At 35.4% G+C, this 19,187-nt stretch overlaps 2 protein-coding genes across 2 annotated transcripts; both read left to right on the forward strand.

Annotated features, from left to right (window-relative positions):
* Positions 1–338: 338 nt before the first annotated feature.
* On the forward strand, positions 339–2,959 carry LOC123558820 (uncharacterized). The gene is made up of 3 exons (XM_045350669.2): positions 339–465; positions 689–919; positions 2,194–2,959. The coding sequence occupies exons 1-3, from the start codon at positions 349–351 to the stop codon at positions 2,680–2,682; spliced, it is 837 nt and encodes a 278-aa protein (XP_045206604.2). The 5' UTR covers positions 339–348; the 3' UTR covers positions 2,683–2,959.
* Positions 2,960–6,006: 3,047 nt separating this feature from the next.
* On the forward strand, positions 6,007–18,655 carry LOC128556920 (uncharacterized). The gene is made up of 2 exons (XM_053542897.1): positions 6,007–6,360; positions 17,151–18,655. The coding sequence occupies exons 1-2, from the start codon at positions 6,066–6,068 to the stop codon at positions 17,867–17,869; spliced, it is 1,014 nt and encodes a 337-aa protein (XP_053398872.1). The 5' UTR covers positions 6,007–6,065; the 3' UTR covers positions 17,870–18,655.
* Positions 18,656–19,187: the final 532 nt, after the last annotated feature.

Consider the following 19,187-nt stretch of genomic DNA (forward strand, 5'->3'; position numbering starts at 1 on the left):
ACTCTAATTCAGATAACTCTTAAATGTACCTAAAATGGTTCTTAAAGACAACTTAAAAGTTTATAGTAGAAAATGCCTGCTTACTTGCAAATCAACATTTCATACCGGTACCTCAAATGACCAACCATTTTAATTACAACTGAAGTGAATTTGCTATATTATGATGCATTCAAACGTAACATTTCTACATAAAAGAAGCTGTTTTCGAATTGCAGGAATAGCTTTATTTAACCTCCAACATCATTGTTACAGGAAAGTACTATCTAAAGTTTAACAAATTACCGTATCATAGAATCGCCACAATGCTTCTTAATTTCGCAAGGTATTTCTTTAGACTTTGTTACCACAATGAGCATATTCGAAGACTACAATTCGACCTGTGACAGTTACGACGACAACAGACAGCCGATAGGAGCTGACGTTGTGGCAGGGATGATTCAAATACACGGCAAGAAACAATTAAAGGTATGTACGTAATTATTGTGGCACCGACATTCAACATCCAGATTGATAATGTTTGGTTACCAATACTTTTTCTGTTGCGATTTACCGATAGTTTTGATGATCTGCGATAAATGAAGTACAAGTTTTCCGTAATTTCGTGTATTTCCTCAACTTGTGTAATTTCACATCATTTCAAAATACTCGTCTGATTCATTACATTGTCTGCCTAAATTGATATAAACAGGATGTTCATTTACTGGATGCCGGATGTGGAACAGGCAATTACGCGAAGGCTTTAATCGGCTATGGCGTCGGCAAGGTAACGTTGATGGATGCTTCATCTGGAATGCTTAGACAAGCTAGGGCAAAATTAGTTGATGCTATAGCTGAGAACACCGTCGTTAGCATCATTAAAAACAAACTTCCGGAGATGCCGTTTGGAGACGGAACATTTGATGTCGTCCTATTTAGCCTTGTAAGTTTTTACCATAAACAAAGATTTAGTGATAAATCCTGTTATAATTGTGTTTTAGACTTGCACTTTATAAAAATGCAAACGAGTGCATATAAGACGCTAGATTACGGAAACATCCGCACTTCTTCTTCTAGTGCACTATATGAATAGATTGAATTACATGTATACTGTAAATATAAGCAAGCTATTTTTTTTTTTTTAAAAAGACGATAAGAAATTCTGAGACTAATTCAAGCTTTCATTTATTTGTATGGAATGGTGCTTATATAAGCATTCTGTACAATTATTTTCTTTCAACTGACCCATGCATTTGAGTTTTAAAAGCAATGCAGCCGCTGGACTTTAATTAATAAGAAAGGCCTATATTGAATTAGTTGGCGGGGGTACTTTGTGAAAGTCTGTTCCGCTAAACTTCGTATTAAAGTGGCAATAATCTTTGTATTCTACTTTTCATTGAAAATATATTACAAAGTAGTTTATATATGTGTGTACTCGTATCACTGAGTAAGTGGTCAATATCACGACCAGGTGGCACTTTATTACAAGCTATTTATTTAAAAGGCTATGCATTTAAAAAATCGAAACACGTACGCGCAAAAGACAATTCTAGTAACGATTTCGCACGCAAAGGAAAACATTGCCATGGTTAGAAACTTTTTTTGTTATATTTAACCTGCCTGCTGGCGGCAAGTGATTCTTTCTTCGCGAACAGTGCAGACCAAGATGAGCCTATACTCCCGTGTAACTGAATGATAGACCAGTCCATTTTAGAAATTTAGCAGGGAAACGTTTAAATAGTAACAAGTAGTATCAGTAGTTATCAGTAGTTATGAAACTACTGTCCATGTCTTCGTTTACGTATTAAACACTGCGGTAATGGTATCTAAACACACAATCCCATAATATAGCTGTTTTTGGTAAACTTATATTGAGTTTTCTTTCCATATTTAACTTCAATAATGTTGCGAATACACAATGTAAGCGTTTGTACTCTTAGGAAGAGGTATATCTTGAATTCCTTGAAGTGTCTACAAGGTTTGAAAGACGACTGTGTCAGACAAATAATCAAACTTATATTATGCAAACTTTAATATGAAGTTCTACTCAAACGTTATATTGTCAAAAGTTAATATCATGAAATATATTAAATATTTATCACTGAAATCATTCAGCACGCCAATCTTTAATACTGTTTGCCGCTTTTCACTTGTCCAGTTTCATATCTTTTATGCTTTATGCCTCTTTTCACAAGTCTAGTTTCACTACCGTAACAGGTCCTGCATCACCTGAATCCTGACTCTGGAAAAGACGATACTGTACATTTTCAAGAACTTGAGCAAACTATTGCCCAGGCTCGCCGGGTGCTGCGTCAAAATGGAGTCATTGTTATTATTACACAATCCGAGGACGACCTTTATAATACTTGGTTTTACCATATCAACAAGGAAATAACGAAGAAATATGCCAGGAAGTTTGCCTCAGTTCGCCAGTACCTGGAGATTTTTGAACGCGTTGGAGTTAACTGTATTCAAAGGATGAGGCTTTTGGGTACTCTTCTTTCAGGCCATTTTCACCTTAATGGTCCTCTCGAGAAATCTTGGCGTGACTGCGACTCTTACTGGGCATGCGCAACTGAAACTGAATTGGATGATGTGAAACAAGCAATGTGCCTATTTAAAGAGAAAGGAGAACTTAATGAATGGGTTATCAAGCACGATCGTGTAAATGTAGATGGTATAGCTACTATGTTTGTATGTAAATAGCAAATCATATTTTGTCTATCGTGTAAACGCTATAACATCATATATTATTATCCTGTAATTTAGAACCTTTATTGAAATATAAATAATACAAGCTTTATCTTATATCGCGTACGACCTGTTTTGTGAATCATGATTGAAAGTATATGTTAAAGTTATTACAGCATGCAATACGTGTTTGACTGTAATGGAATTGTTTTATGAATTTATATCAGATTTACAATAATGTAGTCTTGTTACGTTGGAATGTAGTAGTTTTCTTCAAGTGCGAGTCGAGTGATGTGCCAGACTAAATACGCCAGCCTTCATAGAATAATTGTCTGTTGCCAATTAATGACCCCTATTGTTTTGGGGTTTAAAGTTAAAGGTCAACGTCACAATGACCTTAAGTATGAAAATGTTTTTCAATCAATAATAGGAGAACTCCTGGGTTTAAAGATCGCTGCCAAACTTCTTTGCCTGTTCTCGGTATTATACCCCTGTCGTTCTGTGATAAGTGTGTCACACTGACTTTTGTCCGTTATACATATTATTTTGGGGTACTGTTCTAAATAAAAGATTATTTTACTATAACTGGCCATTGTTAACCAGTTGCTTCCATTCTGCAAATAATGAAGACATAAGAATGGACAGCAAGCAAATGGTTGGCAAGTATAGTAATAAAAGTGCACATTTAACGATTTGGCTACATTCCTAGACTTCGTAAATAGGAATTTCAGTATTTCAGTGTGTTGCAAAACTGATAAGTGTATTTAATGAACATGTAAACATAATGCTTTAACATGGCTTTATCGTTAGTAGAGAGGTTTACATTGTAAGAAATGTACTTGCATACACCTGGATAGAAACACCTCCCATCCGTATGGCAGCAAGATGGCTTTTATGGGAAAGAATTCTACGCTCCAAAATAGTTTTCATACCAACATCGATTAGAAACAAGTGACTGGATGTCAACGAACATAACCACTCAGCCACGGAATTTCCTCGAAACAATGGAAAATCCATTGCATAGCATTTTCTGAGGATCTTCTCAATTGTTTGGCTCAACAAAAACTGCCAAATGGCAGCGTGCTCGACTATTCTTCATATACTGGTTTATACTCTTATATGCTATAAAGCTTTTCCAAAATGTTCTGAACGTAAACAAGAAAATTCTTTTAAAAAGATGGTCGGCGCGGTGTAGTGCAATTTCAGTAAGTTACGTATTTATAAATGAGGTAAACGTTTAGCCTTGAAAACCTTGATTTTTAAGGTATATAATTATGAAAGAGATCCACAAAGAAAGAAAGGGGCAAAGATGGCCCTATGTCGCTCACCTGAGTAACACACAATAACAGTGTAAACATGTTTTACCTAGTAATTTTATGGAGACAAATATTGCTGACCAATTTTCATTAAGATTGGACCAAAAAAACCTCTTGAGCCTCTTGAGTGTAAACAAGCTTATTCTTTGATCTGACCTGGAGACCTAGTTTTTGACTCTACATGACCCAGATAAAAATTCGTCCGATATTTCATGCACACAAACATTCTGACCAAGTTTTATGCACATCAACTGAACAAGAGTGTTAACAAGCTTTTACTTTGATTTGACAGGGTGACCTAGTTTTTGACCCCATATGATCCAGTTTCTAACTTAGCCAAGGAATCATCATGATAAACATTCTGACCAAGTTTCATGAAGATAGGGTCTTAAATGTGGCCTCAAGAGTGTTATCTAGTTTTTACTTTGATTTGTCCGGGTGACCTTGTTTTTGACTCCATATAACCCAGTTTCAAAAATAGCTTAGAAATCATCAAGATAAACATTCTGACCAAGTTTCATGAAGATAGGTCATAAATGTGGCCTCTAGGTTATTAACAACATTTTCTTTTGATTTGACCTGATGACCCAGTTTCGATCCAGGCCTAGAGAACATCAAGACAATCATTTTGTGCAAGCATATTATGCAAATACAAGTTGTGTGCAAGTTTGATTAAAGTTGATTTCAAAATGTGGTCTCTATCATGTTCACAAGCCAAAAATTGCAATTTTGGCCATTTAAGGGGCCATAACTCTATAACCCATGATGAGATCTGGCCAGTTTTCAAAAGAAACCGAGATATTATGCCAATACCAGTTGTGTGCAAGTGTGATTAAAGTTGAGTGCAAAATGTGATCTCTATCGTGTTCTCAAGCCAATAATAACAAATTTTGGCCTTTTAAGGGGCCATAACTCTAGAACCCATGACGGGATCTGGCCAGTTTTCATAAGGGCCCGAGATATTATGCCAATACAAGTTGTGTATAAGTTTGATTACAATTGATTGCAAAATGTGGTCTCTATCATGTTCATAAGAAATTATTAACGGACGACGGATGGACGATGTACAAAATGTGATCACAAAAGTGCTAAATTAAAATAACAAAGTTTAAAATTACACGATAATTCTCGAACGACTTAGTTTCTAGTAGGGTAGCACTGCGTTCTTATCTTCTCGATTTACACATAAAGCAAACCTTCCGTCCAGTAGATTGAACTATAGTAAACGGGTTCTCTTCTGTATAAAATTCACCAAAAACGTTGACTCTGGCGAGACTATCCTTGTTTTGGGGATCTCTCTATCTATATGAAAGCAAATGACATGTTATCCGCATCATAGTCAAGTGACTCAAACAGCTGATATAGACAAAACCCTTCTCCCGCAAATCAATCATGCACAGGGTATGTATTTTCGTTTCTGTCATATATTTCAGATCTGCTCCAAGAATGCTGTTTGTGGGATTTAAATCATTTAAAGTGGTTCCTTTCTTCAGCTGAATATAAAACGACAAAAAAAAACTTGCATGAAAATTGATGTAATTTATTACACACAAGAGAAGAGATTTCACAATTTACTACACACAAGAGAAGAGATTTCACAAGAAACCCTTCCTTACCTTGAAGACTTAGAAAACTACGCTTTTTAATGTAACATGAAGTATGTACTAGTTATACGACCATACAAAGCTCTTTCTGTAAATTTATAAAAGTTAGCATATCGATGATATTTCATCACATACCTATTTGACATACTTTTTATTTTTTATTTTTTATACATATATTTATTTAGACATACAATATACTTGCTGAATTATACTGGCTGATATTTACTTTTAAAACTGTAAAAAGGTTATATAGCGGTCACTCAAAATAAACAACATTAATTTTAGTTCTCCGCGTTACAGCGTATAGCGGAGAACTTTTGTCTCAACTGGTGCGTATTAAAAACTGGTTTGACCCGTTAGGTCACGTGATTGTGACTATTTAAACGGAGTTTTTGGATGAATAGTCAGTTCTACGCAGACCACTCTTTGGTTAGTGCATACTTAGCATATTTTGATCGATTTTTGGGGCGTTGGCAACATGGACGAAGGTGTGCAGATACTTATACAAGATATCGTCAAGGAAATTGTGGAGGCAAGCAGGAGAACGTTGTTGCAGGAAATAGGGACACTTATTGAAAAGATAAGTGAACAGAATAATTCTTCTCAGTTTACAAAAATTAGTAATTTGGTGGCTGTTGAACAACCAAAATTTAAGAGAAAAAGCAACGAAGAGCAGTTCAAGGCAAATAGTAAAGTTCTGTTGAAACTAAATGAGGCAAACGAAAATTTAAATCAAGACAACGTACAAGAGGCAAAATCGAGCATTACAGAAGGTTTGACCATTTTTTATTTGAAAATTCTATTACAAGAATAAGTACAATGGTTTTTATTACCATAACTGAATTAAACGAATTTTGAACTTGTGGGGCCGTAAAATCATGACATGAATACTCATGATACAAAGAGCGTATTACCGGGACGGTATATTGCGTCTGTTTATGATTTTTATCTTTTTAACATTTGTTTTCCTATGCGTAATGACACGGATTTGTCATATGTTTGTATATAACGGCAGTTTTATTATAATAACAGAATAAAACTAATTTTGAAATTATGTGGACATAAGTACGTCATGATAGAAAGAGCGTAATACAGGACTAATACATTCAATGACGGTATATTTTATATTTTGGATTTTCCTCTATTTATCCATAAAAATTGGATCTATTTTAAGTTGAAACATTTCATATATATGTTAAATATTCAGATCATTTATAGTGAGAGAGTGAACTGTTCTAATTGATAATTATAGTAGTATAGTATATGTAGAACCGTTATAGCACGATAAAGCCGGATTATATCAATGTGAAGATCACCGAGGTATGTGCGTTGAAGCGATTAGCTTGCAAGTGCGTTATACGTACATGTATATTTCAGTATGAAAATTATTTTGTTTATACATCATCATCATCTTCAGTGATCGCCTCACTCTGTGTAGAGTATACTCGCGATTTATGTTTAAAACCGTGCATGCGCAGCTGAAGGTGAACTGTTACAACCACATTTGTAATAAAAACCAGATTTGTAATAATTATAACATTTCTCGTTTTTATTACAAAAGTGGTTGCAAAGGTTCAACCACATTTGTAATCACCAGATTTGTAATAAAAATCGCAAACTTTTTTTTTTTTTCGAGAGATGTTTTTTCCCACGTGATATTCAAGCTAATGCATGCGTTATTAAGCACGTGCAGGTCGAATTGAACTGTCCTGGGTCATTTAAGACTCCAAATGTTTTACCCGAAATCCTTGTTCATGGACATATTCTACTTTAGAAAATTATTACATTTCTCGTTTTTATTACAAAAGTGGTTGCAAAGGTTCAACCATATTTGTAATAACCAGATTTGTAATAAAAATCGCAAACTTTATTTTTCGGGAGATGTGTTTTCCCACGTGATATTCAAGCTTATGCATGCATTATTAAGCACGTGCAGGTCGAATTAAACTGTCATGGGTCATTTATGTCTCCAGATGTTTTACCTGAAATCCTTGTTCATGGACATATTTTACTTTAGAAAATTATTACATTTCTCGTTTTTATTACAAAAGTGGTTGAAAAGGTTCAACCACATTTGTAATAACCAGATTTGTAATAAAAATCGCAAACACTTTTTTCGAGAGATGTGTTTTCCCACGTGATATTCAAGCTTATGCATGCGTTATTAAGCACGTGCAGGTCGAATTAAACTGTCATGGGTCATTTAAGATTCCAAATGTTTTACCCGAAATCCTTGTTCATGGACATATTTTATTTCAGAAAATTATTACATTTCTCGTTTTTATTACAAAAGTGGTTGCAAAGGTTCAACCACATTTGTAATAATCAGATTTGTAATAAAAATCGCAAACTTTTTTTTTCGGGAGATGTGTTTTACCACGTAATATTCAAGCTTATGCATGCGTTATTAAGCACGTGCAGGTCGAATTAAACTGTCATGGGTCATTTAAGACTCCAAATGTTTTACCTGAAATCCTTGTTCATGGACATATTTTACTTTAGAAAATTATTACATTTCTCGTTTTTATTACAAAAGTGGTTGCAAAGGTTCAACCACATTTGTAATAACCAAATTTGTAATAAAAATCGCAAACTTTTCTTTTCCGGAGATGTGTTTTCTCACGTGATATTCAAGCTTATGCATGCGTTATTAAGCACGTGCAGGTCGAATTAAACTGTCCTGAGTCATTTAAGACTCCAAATGTTTTACCTGAAATCCCTGTTCATGGACATATTTTACTTTAAAAAATTATTACATTTCTCGTTTTTATTACAAAAGTGGTTGCAAAGGTTCAACCACATTAGTAATAACCAGATTTGTAATAAAAATCGCAAACATTTTTTTTCGGGACATGTGTTTTCCCACGTGATATTCAAGCTTAGGCATGCATTATTAAGCACGTGCAGGTCGAATTAAACTGTCCTGGGTCATTTAAGACTCCAAATGTTTTACCCGAAATCCTTGTTCATGGACATATTTTACTTTAGAAAATTATTACATTTCTCGTTTTTATTATAAAAGTGGTTGCAAAGGTTCAACCACATTTGTAATAACCAGATTTGTAATAAAAATCGCAAACATTTCTTTTTCGGGACATGTGTTTTCCCACGTGATATTCAAGCTTATGCATGCATTATTAAGCACGTGCAGGTCGAACTAATTTCATGGGTCATTTAAGACTCCAAATGTTTTACCCGAAATCCTTGTTCATGGACATATTTTACTTTAGAAAATTATTACATTTGTCGTTTTTATTATAAAAGTGGTTGCAAAGGTTCAACCACATTTGTAATAACAAGATTTGTAATAAAAATCGCAAACACTTTTTTCCGAGAGATGTGTTTTCCCACGTGATATTCAAGCTTATGCATACGTTATTAAGCACGTGCAGGTCGAATTGGACTGTCCTGGGTCATTTAAGACTCCAAATGTTTTACCTGAAATCCTTGTTCATGGACATATTTTACTTTAGAAAATTATTACATTTCTCGTTTTTATTACAAAGTGGTTGCAAAGGTTCAACCACATTTGTAATAATTAGATTTGTAATAAAAATCGCAAACACTTTTTTTCGAGAGATGTGTTTTCCCACGTGATATTCAAGCTAATGCATGCGTTATTAAGCACGCGCATGTCGAATTAAACTGTCCTGGGTCATTTTAGAACTCCAAATGTTTTACCTGAAATCCTTGTTCATGGACATAATTATGTTACTTTTAAAAATTATTACATTTCTCGTTTTTATTACAAAAGTGGTTGCAAAGGTTCAACCACATTTGTAATAACCAGATTTGTAATAAAAACCTAAACTTTTATTTTCCGGAGATGTGTTTTCCAACGTGATATTCAAGCTTATGCATGCGTTATTAAGCACGTGCAGGTTGAATTGAACTCTCTTGGGTCATTTAAGAAACTCGAAATGTATTACTCGAAATCTCTGTATAAATATTTGTCCTAAGACACTGAGCTGGCATTTTTAAAGGTTCTGGCTTGATGGAAGATGTCGGAAAATAGTTATGAATCTAATCCAGAAATTCTTACGTATATTATCTTTTCAAAAAAAAATTACTTGCCAAAAGGCCTGTAAACAAAAGCCATTTCATATCAGCAGGTTTTAGTGGATTCTTTATGTAAGCTAATTCGTAGCTATATATCACACATGCGCAAAATAATTTCTGTAGGGATTAATTCCTCAAAATTTCATAAATACCATCTACACCCTTGTTACCCGGATAATACGAAATGATATGATAATTCCAAAATACTACAAACTGGATGAACTGTCAAACTTGGTTAAGGACATTGTTTATTTCAATATTTTCTAATTACTCATTCTGACCGTTTAAAGTGTTATACCTGATTCAAAATAGTTTACAAGCTGTACCATTTGCACTAAACAATTTGCATATGGGATATATTATTCACTTTGAAAACCCTTTAACAATGTTTACATTTTGCTTTTGAGAATGAGTTTGGCGATTCAAACCGTTGTCAACCTCATTTAATGGACTTTCGGTAATGAATGTTATTTTGTAATTTTCAGTTAATATATAAACAATGATATGAACATGTTAGGAAGTTTTTGTCTTAGATCAAATAACCCAAATTTACAAATATATAAGCATATGTATTAGTCATTGGATACTGACCAAAGTGTTCACAGAAATTTCGAAGATAAAGCCCAAAATGTTATATGGATAATAGTCAACATTGTAAACTGACACGAAAAAGAAACGCAACAAATATTGTAATAGTCAATATTTATAACCTACTGATGTTTAGTCATACAAATTTATATGTGTAATCAAAGTAGACATAACAGAAAAAAAAATTATCATCAAAAAATGAATATCGTCTGAGATCATATTTCTTTCCATGCTTCATTGTAAATGAGGCAATGTATAGATTAACTTTTTGCATCGAGGCGTGTCTGCACTTTTAGGTCATAACAATACTGCGGTTTACACCGAAAATAGCGGTTAAGTCACGCCTAATTGGCGTTGAATTATACACAGCAAAGTTTGTATTGATTCGCCTCGTGGTAAAATAGCACGAGGTTCACGAGCATTTTGTGCAGCGCCATTTAGATACCCGGAAGCGAAATATGGAATATAAGTATTGATGTATGTTCTTAAAACGAAATTGTGAGGAAATATCATTGTTGCGTTTATTTTTCGTGTAAGTTTAGTTTGATACTTACATATGGTGTTCTTAAGGTAGAATTTTGTATATTAGATAAGTGTACGCATGAAATGTGGTAACTTATTGCTGTAGCATGCTTAATGCAATGTATTATACACGTGGTCAGTAAGAGAGGTCTTGGTGTACCAATATGTACACCTAGGTATTCAAAATGTGAACAGGGTTTGTGCTGTTAGACATTGTCGGCTTAAGTTGATGTGGACAGTGAACTGTGAATGTGCTGTAAATCCAGGGGGTCTTCTCAAGACAAACTTGTATTTCATGCACTGTTACAGTAGCTGACTTTGTTCATGGCAGAACGTCATTCAAGTATAATATTAACAGACCGAATGAAACATAGTCTTGGTTATGTTCTATACTTGTATAGGAAGTAATTAAATTTGGGACAATTTAAATGAATGTTAGTATAGGAGTGTTCTCATAAGACATTAGAAGAGGTAACTTTAACCAAGCTTGAGTAAAGTGTTTGTATACATGTACTTAGAAAAAGATTTCTTTAAAAAAAAAAAAAAAGATAGTAATTCTACAAAAGCTCCATAAACTATGTTTCCCATTTCATTTGATACATTTTGTTTCTGCCTTCGTCATATGTACGTCCGTCTGGCCGTCTTCATATAGCCTGATCTAGCTTCTCAAAATGCTCTTCTAGGATTTAAACGGAACTTCACAGAATAGATATTATGAAGCCTTGTTGTGCGTATCCTCTGTTTTTTTTTGTGTGGAGTTAAGGTGCCTTAAAAGTAGTTTTTGCATGAAATTTGTCCGAACTTCTTTATAAGTAGAATTTTTTGAAAATAATTTCATAGGAATGATCGGTACAAATTCTAGCTGAGCATGTATCACGAGGTTCTTATTTAAATGATCTTGTACGGAGTAATGGCTCTTTGATTATCATACATAAAGTCTATGAAGAGATTTTTTCTGTAATTCATCTCCAAAATTCTAGTCCAGATTTCAATGATAGTAGGAAGTGCTTGGTATAAAGCCTTGTTGAGCATATCATTGGCACGTCCGCTCGAAATATTGTTTGCGGAGTTATTACTCTTAAAATTATTTCTGAATAAAATGAATAGCAACCTAGGTACGGGTCCTGCCGCTAAACAATTTTTCACTGATATATGATCCTTGATTTTTACACAAGTTCACATAATACCGTTAAAATTTTCACATAACACCGTTAATAAATTTCATAGTATTCAGTTACAAAGTTTACATTATTTATTTTGCATCATGTTTTAGAAACTCAATGTAAATGTAAACTGTCATTTTTATACATTTCATTCCGCTATTGTGAAAAGGTAAACAGTTATACCTAATCAGTTTCGCATAAAAGTAATGCTCTGGCTTTTATAAAAATCATATTCTATAATATAAAGAATCATCATCAGACTGTATATAAAGGTTACAGCGTCAATAATAGTAAATATAGGTAAGTTGGCGAGCGTAGCGAGCCGAAGAAAAAAGAATGGACATTCAAGGGTATTTTGATATAATGAAAAATGGAAGCTTTACCGAAAAGGGAGTGCGATCGCACCCGTCGCACCCCACCCTTCCCCCTCTGGCTACGCCCTTGCAGTATATGTTTTCTTCTTTTGTAAGTTAACATTAACATCCCCGTTTTATTTTCTCGACAAGGGAGAAAAATCGCTTTCGAAATATCTCTCAAGCATGAGTATAGATTGATGAGCACATTAATGTATAACAGACTGTCCAGGAAATAATGTTAAAAAGAGGATAATGTGTTTAGGATTGCGCACTTTAAGCACATAATTGTAGTCACTGAAATGAAATGCACGGCTTCTACCAGTTTCATCCACTAGGGATACACATTTTGACAGTTTAAAATCTCTACACTAGCTTAAAGTGAACTTCAGATGATCAGCAAACTGTAATTGCATGAACTCCGATCAGTCTAATTTCAGTGTGCACAGTTAATGGGTGTGACTTGTCACTCTGTTACAGTAACTTTAAATAGCTTGCTCGTTACATTTTAACATTTTCCATGAAAAAAAAACAAACAACAGCAACAGTTACTTGCTGAGAACAGGTTAACTTGTACCGGTAAACAATCCAGGAACACTGATTAGGCCAACTGCCTGCCGTTACATAACAGAAATACTGTAAAAACGGCGTTTACCAAAACAAACTAATAAATGACTAAATGTGTTTTGAAACGCTCCCTAGACAGTCCGCATTCTATGTTCACAGTCAGACTTCACATAAACCGACAATGTCTATAAGTGATTATAAAAGGTAGTTGACAATCAAATACATGTATGTATTTTATATGGAATATGGAGACCGTGGGGTAAAAAGGGACAGCGGGGGGGAAATGATACTTATGCATAGGTGTACTTGATACCAGGAAGGTGCAAGTTGTACACTGCGCCTGTTACCAGCATAAAAATGTTAACAGGCTCATATCATCATGTTGTTACAAAGTAATTTATCAAAACATGTCCACGCACACAAAACTGGTCAATCTGTTATAGGATGTCAATGAAAAAAAAATCAATTTTGGTTATTATCCACTTTTAAACACAACACATGTAGGGCATTATCCATGGTCATTTTTGGCTATTATCCATTTTTCATACACAGATCAATATAAATGGTTTTGACATTAAAACGGCAAACGTAAACAACTTACTGTAAACTATGACAGATAGTGAAATGGTAGAGTCGTATATACAGTGAATTACAAGCATGAAAAGCAATTCTAAATATTTTTTATGATTTTTCAAACTAAACTTACATGGTTTTTGTAAACTATTTAACATATTGTGTATTGTATTCACAAAAATACAGTAAAATAGTTTGAGTTCCATGGAAACAAACCGCCATTCGTTTTTTTTTTTTTTGCAACATCTGGGGGTTAAAATCACTTATCAAGCCACAACAACTTACCGAAAAACGTGAAATTTTCAAAATCGTTGATCGGCCATTTTATAGCATGTTGGAGTTATCACAGCATTTTGTATTATCTGGGTGACAAGGGTGATCTACTTTTAATTCTAAATGGCCCTAATCCCGTTGTAAACAGTTGTCATCTTGGGGTATTCAAGATCATCTTTGGTGAAAGGTCGTTTTTGCATTATGCCTATACTCTTACAGCTTACCTGACACATGGACATAGACACGAACACTAATGGCAAATATTGGACTTCAGCAGAATCATTTGATATAGGAAATAATCAAATAACAAGCTTATTAAGATTTAGCTAAATTTATTAGGTCTATATCCTTTAGACCCTTTAAAGACACATGATCACAAATAACGCAGAATTACACAACAAGTATCGTAGTATCGTAAGCAGGCATGCAATAAAGCACAATGCTACAAAATCAGGGTTACAACATAGCCTTTAGTATCACTTATGTCAGTGTCTTTGACTCTAATGACCCCAACAGCTAACGTCTTCCGCGATTCACATGCTGAGGATTCACATGCTGAGTCAAAGCAGGCGACAGATGCAAATAGTTACAGACACACATACACACCAACATTTACACACACGCAATGACTCAGGACAGTTTAATTCGACCTGCACGTGCTTAATAACGCATGCGTAAGCTTGAATCTCACGTGGGAAAACACATCTCCCGAAAAAAAAAGTTTGCGATTTTTATTACAATTTGGTTATTACAAATGTGGTTGAACCTTTGCAACCACTTTTGTAATAAAAACGAGAAATGTAATAATTTTCTGAAATAAAATATGTCCATGAACAAGGATTTCAGGTAAAACATCTGGAGTCTCAAATGACCCAGGACAGTTTAATTCGACCTGCACGTGCTTAATAACGCATGCATAAGCTTGAATATCACGTGGGAAAACACGAAAAAAAGTGTTTGCGATTTTTATTACAAATCTGATTATTACAAATGTGGTTGAACCTTTGCAACAACTTTTGTAATAAAAACGAGAAATGTAATAATTTTTTAAAGTAAAATATGTCCATGAACAAGGATTTCGGGTAAAACATTTGGAGTCTTAAATGACTCAGGACAGTTTAATTCGACCTGCACGTGCTTAATAACGCATGCATAAGCTTGAATATCACGTGGGAAAGCACATCTCCGTAAAAGAAAAGTTTGCGACTTTTATTACAAATCTGGTTATTACAAATGTGGTTGAACCTTTGCAACCACTTTGTAATAAAAACGAGAAATGTAATAATTTTCTAAAGTAAAATATGTCCATGAACAAGGATTTCAGGTAAAATATTTGAAGTCTTAAATGAACCATGACAGTTTAATTCGACCTGCACGTGCTTAATAACGCATGCATAAGCTTGAATATCACGTGGGTAAACACATCTCCCCCCCAAAAAAAAAGTTTGCGGTTTTTATTACAAATGTGGTTATTACAAATGTGGTTGAACCTTTGCAACCACTTTTGTAATAAAAACGAGAAATGTAATAATTTTCTAAAGTAAAATATGTCCATGAACAAGGATTTCAGGTAAAACATTTGGAGTCTTAAATGACGCAGGACAGTTCAATTCGACCTGCGCGTGCTTAATAACGTACGCATAAGCTTGAATATCACGTGGGAAAACACATCTCTCGAAAAAAACAGTTTGCGATTTTTATTACAAATCTGGTGATGACAAATCTGGTTGAACCTTTGCAACCACTTTAATTTGTAATAAAACCGAGAAATGTTATAATTATTACAAATCTGGTTTTTATTACAAATGTGGTTGTAACAGTGGACTATGTACAGTTTAAAGGTCTCTCTATGTACAAACTTTAAAATCTGATAACAATTCAGCGTCGACGTTACAAGGTGTGTATGCCAGCCATGACAGTCTTGAAGCCCTCTAGGGTGGACTGGTTCACGGCGCACTGAGGCAATCGGTTCCAGATGATGACGGAAGCTGGGAAAAAGCTGTGTTGATATGAAGACTTGGAACAGGAGATCTGTGTGTATTGCTGATCATTGAACCTGGATGACCTAGATTGACGGAGTGGTGGATCGGGTTTGATGTCAACTAGTTTGTGGTTGATCTTGTACAGCATAGTTGCCCTAGCTACATTACGTCTATGTTGTAGAGTATCCCACTGGAGATCCTGCAGCATAGCAGTGACGGAGCTTGTTCGTTGATAGTCTCGTTTGACCAACCTGGCTGCTCTACGTTGTAGCATCTCCAGCTGGTTGATGTGGGTCTCGGCGTACGGGGACCAGACTGTTGATGTATACTCTACGATCGGACGGACATAGGTCTTGTAGGCTGTTGCTTTGGCACGTGGTGGACTTGAGCCGATATTTCTGCGGATGAAAGACATGGTGGAATTTGCCTTTTTAGTGATGTTATCAATATGTGTTTTCCAGGACAGATCAGGTGTGATGGTTACTCCAAGGTATTTAGCTGCATCAGTGGGTTTCAGTGGTATGTTGTGGATGTTGTAAGTGAAGCTGACTGGTTTTCGTTTGTTGGTTACATGGAGAACTTCACATTTTTTCAGGACTGAAAGCCATGTGCCACTCTCTCTCCCAGTCTTGAAGGTGGTCAAGGTCATCTTGTAGTTGTCTGGCGTCTTCCTGGCTTGCGATTTTTCTGTACATCAAGCAGTCATCTGTGAACAGGCGTACAGTTGACTTGACGCGTGATGGCAGGTCATTAATGTATGTGAGGAAGAGAAGGGGACCTAAGACGCTGCCCTGCGGGACACCAGATGTGACGGGGGAGATCTCAGAGTTGGCACCGTCGAGAACTACCTGTTGTGTGCGGCACTGGAGGAAGTCGGCTATCCAGGAGTGAATGCTGCCCCTAATTCCATAGTGATTAAGCTTAAGTAGGAGACGGTTATGGCTGACTTTGTCGAAAGCTTTGCTAAAGTCTAACAGATTGCATCAATTTGTTGGTTACTGTTGAGGCCTTTGGCTAGATCGTTGACAGTGAGTATGAGTTGGGTGTCACAGGAGCGTTTCTTTCGGAAGCCATGCTGATAGTCGTTGAGGATATTCAAGGAGTCAAAGTGGGAAATGATGTGGCTGAAGATGACATGTTCCAGGAGTTTGCAGGTAACTAATGGTGTAGATCTGTTGCCCTTCTTGAAGATGGGAGAGACTAAGGCGGTCTTCCAGTCAGGTGGATACTTAGCCCTTGTGCCAACTGGGAGTGAAATTGAGGTAGAATCAGTTCAATCTTTCTCTGGGTATTTGAAAATTGCCAAAATATTGGAGCTTTTGGAAGAACGTCCGCTCAAAATACAGGTGCTGGGCATAAAATCATAGGAGATAGTTTTTGAAAAGGATATATACTGAGTACAGATCTTGAGTAAAGTGTTATTATTAGGACTTTTAAAATATATATATGAAAAAAAGACTCTAACTTATTTTTTCTGTTTCAGCTGTAGCAATGCTGTCACATCGACAAAAATTGATACAAATGGCTGATCGGAGCGATCTGGGTTGGAGGGTTGTACAGGAATATGAATCGAATCCGCTAGCGGTAGATTCAGAGGATGAAAAGAAAATGTACAAGGCAGAAGCACGTGCAAATAGAAAGATGAAAGCAGAAAAGTCAAAAAAGTCAAAGATGACCAGATCGTTGCCATATAAGAGAGTTACTGCTCAAAGCGGAGGACGTAGCGCTGTACAAACGGTCACAACACAAGTACAGAGGCCAGGACTCTGTTTTCAGTGTGGTAAACCTGGGCACTGGAAAAGGGATTGTCCTGGAAACACCACGTATAACAAGATAAGTATTTGTACAGATCATATTGTAAATAAATGTCTGCAAAATTCAAGCAGCAATATTGAGTCTGAAAATGAAATTTTCAAAGAATCAGATGATAAGAGTCAAAATGTTATACATAATAGATATAACAATTTTTCAATTCAAAACAATGCTAGTTGCATTTTAGATGATAGCGTGGAAGGCACGGCGCCTTCAGTTTCTCCTGTTGGGAGGTTAAAAAGCCATGCGAGTAAATGGCGTTCAGTTAGTGGCGATTCTTATATCGTCGATGTTATAGAAAACGGATATAAACTACCATTTAAGGTTATTCCGTCCGGTACAGATCTGAAAAACAATAAGTCGGCTATAGAGATAACCAAACATTTGTAACGTCTGAAATCGAAAGTTTGTTACAAAAGGGTGTTATTTCTATAGTAGAACGAATGTCCTTAGTTGTAAATCCTTTAACAGTAGCATATAACAAAGTTGGGAAACCAAGGTTGGTATTAGAATGTAGGCACATCAATCAGTTTTTGCATATAATTAAAGTAAAATTTGAGGGTATTCGTGTAGCACAGTATCTTTATGAAACAGATTTTTATGCCTTTACATTTGATCTTAAGGGAGCTTACCATCACACTGATATTTTTAAAGCTCACAGAACATATTTAGGCTTTTGCTGGAATTATAATGGACAGAAAGCTTATTTTGTTTTCAATTCTTTACCTTTTGGTATTGCGAGCGCAGGACACATTTTTACAATTACCTATTTAAGATCTCTTAGCCATAAAGTTATCATGTATTTGGATGATGGCATTGGTGGGCACAGGGAGTATGAAAAGGCTCTACATTCTAGTGTGTTCGTAAAAAACACAATCTGCGAATTTTGTTTTTTAATAGCAGAAGAAAAATGTCAATGGATACCATCAAAAAAGGTTACATGGTTGGGATATTTGCTAGATTTCCTTCTTAATAAGCTATTCATAACCGAGGAAAGGATCGCTTGGGTAGAGAAGGTTATACAGTCTGTTTTATATCAAATAAGATGTGACAAATGCAGAGTTGTGAAAGTCCGAGTCTTAGCTTCATTAGTCGGACAGCTGATATCACTTCAATTCGTGTTTGGTAGTATTGTTCGATTAAGAACAATTGTATAATCTAACGGGCTAGTTGGGATTCACCCGTCTTAGTAACTGAGGCGGCTGTACAAGAAGTTTTGTTTTGGGGAAAAATTATAAGACAAATAAATAATGCTGGTAAGGCTTTGGACAAAACAACAATCTGTGATGTACAGGTATTTTGTGATGCAAGTGCCTCTGGGTACGGGGGTTTCCTCGAGTTTCCTAACAGAAATGCCATTTGTAATGCAGAAGGTAAATTGAATAAGTCAGGTATTTCAGATTTATCCCCGGAAGTGGATAGTTCGTTTTCGGAAGTAGAAACGTTACTGTTACCACCGGAAGTTGATTATGGTCCCCCGGAGGAGGGAGTATTGTCAGACAATCTTTTGGCATATGATATAATACCCGCGGATGAGGGTTTACAACCGTTGTTAAGTTCGGATTTAGAATCTATAAAAAGGCCAGGTAAAGAGAGTTTACAGTTAGCATTCAGTAAATTACAAAATAAAATTGCAGTTTGCAAACATGATACTAAAAATTCTACATGTAAAAAACAATATGAGGCTGAAGTCACCGGAAGTTGGCTT

Source organism: Mercenaria mercenaria, chromosome 5 (genome assembly GCF_021730395.1).
Source record: "Mercenaria mercenaria strain notata chromosome 5, MADL_Memer_1, whole genome shotgun sequence".
Lineage (NCBI taxonomy): Eukaryota > Metazoa > Mollusca > Bivalvia > Venerida > Veneridae > Mercenaria > Mercenaria mercenaria.